The following is a 5104-nucleotide window of genomic DNA, read 5'->3' on the forward strand; positions in this document are numbered from 1 at the left end:
GAGGAAGGATTTTATGCATTTGGACTTCATGCTTCTCATGTAGATGCTTGTAATTGCCTCCCTCTCATCTCCAGTGACTTGGAAGGGCAGAAGGACACCTAATGTTGGTCCTCTGGAGTAGACACCAAAATTGAAAGGTGTGAATCTTTTCCCAAGCACAAACGCAAAACACAACAGTTTTTGCACTTGTGAGCTAACAACAGTGTGTACAGCAAAAAGTTGCCTATGTACTACATTTCTGACTTTCTAATATGTAGTCAACAACTCCTTCTCCTTGGTTAGCACCCAGCAGTACCAAGGGTGACGAACGGCACATGAACGGTTGTTTGAACTGCCTGGACCAAAAAGTGTATAATTTTTTAGAGCAATGCAAGAATGAGACAAGCGTAGTATCTTTTGTAGATGTCTTACCAAGTACCCAAACAGCAGAGCGATTACATGAAGTTTTAAGTAATTTCTTTGAGATGGAATAAACAAAACGTGATAGTTATTTTCTTCCCTCATCATTATTGCTGGAATAAAACATCTGTAAAGATGTTTCTTCCTGTATGGACTGTTGAATTAGAAATTTCCACAGAAAGCAGCCTGTCTCTGGGAGCAGAGAAAAACGTGGAGAGACTGGATTTCACTCTCTGAGGTAGACAGAGGACTTCTGTGGGCTGCAGGGCTTCTGGAAGCAGAGTTTGTCAGCTGGTGTCAGGGGGAGCTGATCTCATGTTTATCTGATGGCAAAACGTGGCTAGCAGACTGCTAGTGTTTCCCCAGTGGTGATAGATGAGGGAGGCTCCAGAGCTCTGTCGTATCAGGTTAAACACGCACATTTCTAGACAAGTTTTCTAAAAGTGGCTTCTGAAGGGAGAAGAACAAAAGCCTGAAGTAGAAGATAAGGTGCTGGCCCTGATCTGGCAATGGGGCATGCATTCATTAAGTAGGTGAGACCAACCTGGGTGTCTGCTGGCCACAGGAATGGTTGAAGTGGCCCCTACTGCAGGTTGGAGAACTCCTCCTGCCAGAGTGGGCAAAGGATAGCAGTGAGAGAATACTCGCTATTATAAGCATGCTGGCTACTGGCCGGCCACGTATTAGCAGTTCTAGAGCTGTGAAGCCATATTTCTGCAATAAAAATGGAAAATAATACCTTTATGGAGATGACCTCAACCTCGCAACTGACCTATGGTTCATTATAGTGATTGCTTTTGAATCATTTAAGGCAAAGGGTAAGAAGGTGGTGCTGGTGCCCAAGACATCTATTTAGGATGAATTACCAAAGCTTGGAGGTAACTGTGTTTTTTAACATTCACCCATTGTTCAGGGGCTTCTGAGAGTGGCATGGCCCTGCCAGCTGGCCGTCTGGCTCACCCAGGAAGTAACAGTGACATTTAGAAAACCCGGATGAGTTTAACACAACCCAGCTCAGTAGCCACTTGGAGCATAATGCACCCATTGAAGTGGTTGGGGTTTTATTTGTAGGCTTCTGAAAAAGAAGGGAAGACCAATATGTCTCCTGAAAAAGCCATCTTATGGGTGACTTGCGCACAGCAGCCACAGAAGCAAGCCATTAGCTGAAGGCTTGTTTGCCTGTTTTTAAACTATGAACAACGTTCAGAGATACCCTGTTTCTTTGATACCTTTCAGCACTGGTTGTGACCAAATTTAAGCACAGAGGTACAGCGGGCTTTCTATGCATGCATAAATTTTGTATTAGTTCCCACACAGAGAGGAGAACGTAGCCATAACTGCACGGGTAAAATGTCAAGCAGAGATTTCTCTCCTTAAAGACAATTGTGTTTGGTGCCCCCTTTGCTAATTATATCCTCTAAATCCCCTGTTCTCCAAACTCAGACAGTAACATTTTGTTACCTACATTCTGTCAGTAGACTTTACAAAGATCTCTAACACATGTTATAAAAGTTATTGCTATAGTACTATATATAACAGCTTTGCATAAGAGAATAGAAGGCTGCCACATTTAGAAAATGCAGGTGCTATGTAAGCCCCTTTCTGAAAGAAAGAACTTAGCTCAGTTTCCTTTGAAGAACCAGAGACTTGAAATTGAAAACTGTATTAATGCCATTGTCTCCTTGTATCAGCAGGTTCCAGAGAGATTCCTGGAAGTGGCTCAGATCACGTTACGGGAGTTTTTCAATGCCATTATCGCAGGCAAAGATGTTGATCCTTCCTGGAAGAAGGCCATATACAAGGTCATCTGTAAGCTGGACAGTGAGGTCCCTGAGATTTTCAAATCCCCAAACTGCCTACAAGAGCTTCTTCATGAGTAGAGAGTTCAGCAGCTATTTATGAATGTATGAAAGCAGCAGTCCCCTTCTGATGCCCAAGTCATGTGTGTCTCTATTTTAATTTCATATATATGTGTATTGCATACATGTGTGTATATATATATATATATATATATGAAATTAGACTGTGATCCCTCCTGGATTTAAGTTTTCGTTCAGTTCCAAGGGGATGGTTATTTTACTTCAGCCTTTGGTTTACTTTTGCCCAAGACCCTTAACATTTGAAGAATCAACGGGGTTAATTTTCAGGGAGAAGAGTTTGGAAGCATGTAAAAGCCCGTCTTAGCAAGTTAGGGCATTATGTTTAAAAATGCTTTGTCAGATTTATTGCTTGCTGCAAAGTGGCATTTTGTCTTAGTGAGACTAATGTCATGGCACAATACTACAGACAATGAAGTTTATATTATGTTTATACTGCTAAAGGTCTGAACTCTGTGGAGTCACTTCATAAGCTTTGAGCTTTTTTTATTTTATTTTATATACTTTTTAACCAATAACTAGATTTTGTTTCTCACTTCAAAAACTACATCATCTATTTTAGGTACTCACTCCAAGAAGTGATACCCCAAAAAAAAGCAAACCCTATTCTTCATGCTTTCTTTACAGAAATGATAAATACCCTGCACCGGTAATCAACATGCCAGGTCGTTGTTTCTCTAAATTGCAGCAGGGGACGTTTGCACAAATCAAATACCGTTCTTGCAGGGTGAGGCCAGTAATTCATGCACAATATTGTATCAACACCACTAATTTTGGAATATGGTCAGCTTATTTAAGTGGAAGCATTTCACTCTCCATAGAGTAAAAATGAAACCTTCAGCATCCTATATTGCCATGTCTCAGTCTTACTTTAAGTGACATTAGTTCCTAAATTTATTTTCAAGGTCCATTCTGCCCCCAAAAATCCCCTTTCCAGTATACAAAGTTTTCTGTCTGTATTCGACATCTGTCCTGAAAAGCACTTTTTGAATTATCTTAGGTATACTAGAAGAAAGCGGCATCACTTCACAGTGCTGAGGTAAAGGAAAAAAAACAAACAACTTTGTTTGTAGCTGTAAAATATAATTAGTCTTTTCCTGTAAAATATAATTAGTCTTTCAGAAGAATAAAAATTACATATGCATAAAGATCTAATCAAGCTTATACAAAAATCACAGTGTCCTCCTGGCTGTGCAGGGTTCAGATAGCCAAACTGGAGTTTCAAAATCACAGTAAGTGCAGCTTAAAAAAAAAAAAAATTATTTGAGCAACGTGCTGCACTTGTCTTCTGAAGCTGGAGCCAGTCTTGACCAAAATGTGAGCTCCAGTGTGAAGTCCATGATGGATCTGGGTTCGCCTGAATGCTCTACCACAGTATGTCAGCAGACGGAAAGAAAGCTAGCTGCTAGTTCTCGTGCTTTCTTCAGTGGCTCTCCTTTTCTCACGTTTGCAGAAAGGCATCGTCTCCACAAGTTTGGGGGAAGGTAGAATATGCTATGGCGCTCTGTATTTGTCATTTTCTCTGTCGTCTTTTGTACGGATGCAGTAAGAATTTATTGTTATCGTCAATAGTATTTTCCCCTACATAATTCAATCTGAATCTAGAGGAAGTTCCTAATTAGCTGCAAATTATATTTAGACCATCGAGGATATTGGTATCTTATTTCTTTATTTTAAAATTACATTTTGACTTTGGAGAGTGAAAGTTTACCCATGTGACTAAAGAGCTGACCTGATCATTGCAATTTCACTTCATTTACAAATACTGCTGATAGACAGAAATGTATGAAAGCAATTATTGTTAGCAGAAAGCCTTAAAAACCTGCTGACTTCAAATTAAACAGCACAATCTTATGATTCCCTGTCATTCTTTTCAAGCACTGGCAGTATCTATGGAGTATAGGCAATGCAGACAACAGCATGGGATGAAGTGCCAATATTTTCACTATGCATTAAAAGCAAAACAAATCTTCTTGATCTTAGACTCCCTGAGAGTACGTAATACTGCATGTAACCTTACACAGTAGACAGAATCTTTTTCTTTCTTTTCTTTTCTTCCATTTTCTTTCGTTTTCTTTTTCCTTCTTTTATTTTTGTGCATGATTTGGTAAACATTACACTTCATCAAGATGTAACTCCAATGAATTCTGAGTAAGAAAGGATGAAAATTGTGTTCGTGCACTTTTTTGATTTATGGGAAGAAGTGGCATAAACTGCTCAAGTTTTAATACAGTAAGTTCATCATTGGCATGCCATCAGATACAAAATATAACACTGCATTGTCACCTTGGACATAAGAAAGCAAAGCCATACTTCAGTCATACTTTGTGGACATACTACTAGCTACCATCCCGATCTGTGATTTTACCATTACTTTTATTATGTTATTACTACTACTACTACTACTACTATTATTATTAATGTTATTATTATTATTATTATTTGGCTGCAATGTTATTCACATAATCTAAATAAGTGAAATTGTGTACTCAACACTTGATGTTGTTGCATTTATTTATTTATTTATAAGTAGCATAATCTCAATAGTAAATGAGGCATAGGAATTAAGAGTAGAAATGTCATTTTAAAAGCAAAATAAAAAACTCTTTGGTCTGAAAAACGAATAAATGATAATTTGATCACTTCAGTTATGTGATTTTTCTGCATTTTATAGCCATATTGCCTTTGTGCCTCCCAGTACACCTAAAATTATAAATATGTGGCATAGCTCCTACTAAATTATAAGTAGAAAGCAGTTTCTTTCAAATGAACTCAATATTATTTCACTAAAAATGGCTAAAAGGCAGGAGGCTACTTCTGTTGTAATG

The 5104-nt window shown here is 38.4% G+C and overlaps 1 protein-coding gene across 1 annotated transcript in view; it reads left to right on the forward strand.

Annotated features, from left to right (window-relative positions):
* The window catches only part of PROX1 (prospero homeobox 1), a 37156-nt gene extending 33834 nt beyond the window's left edge, over window positions 1-3322 (forward strand). The window contains exon 4 of the mRNA XM_010187442.1: window positions 2094-3322. Coding sequence (XP_010185744.1) covers window positions 2094-2279 — 186 coding nt within the window. The 3' untranslated portion in view covers window positions 2280-3322. The remainder of the gene's footprint in view (window positions 1-2093) is intronic.
* Window positions 3323-5104: the final 1782 nt, after the last annotated feature.

The sequence above is a fragment of the Mesitornis unicolor genome, unplaced genomic scaffold (genome assembly GCF_000695765.1).
Source record: "Mesitornis unicolor isolate BGI_N332 unplaced genomic scaffold, ASM69576v1 scaffold26926, whole genome shotgun sequence".
Taxonomy (NCBI): Eukaryota; Metazoa; Chordata; class Aves; order Mesitornithiformes; family Mesitornithidae; genus Mesitornis; species Mesitornis unicolor.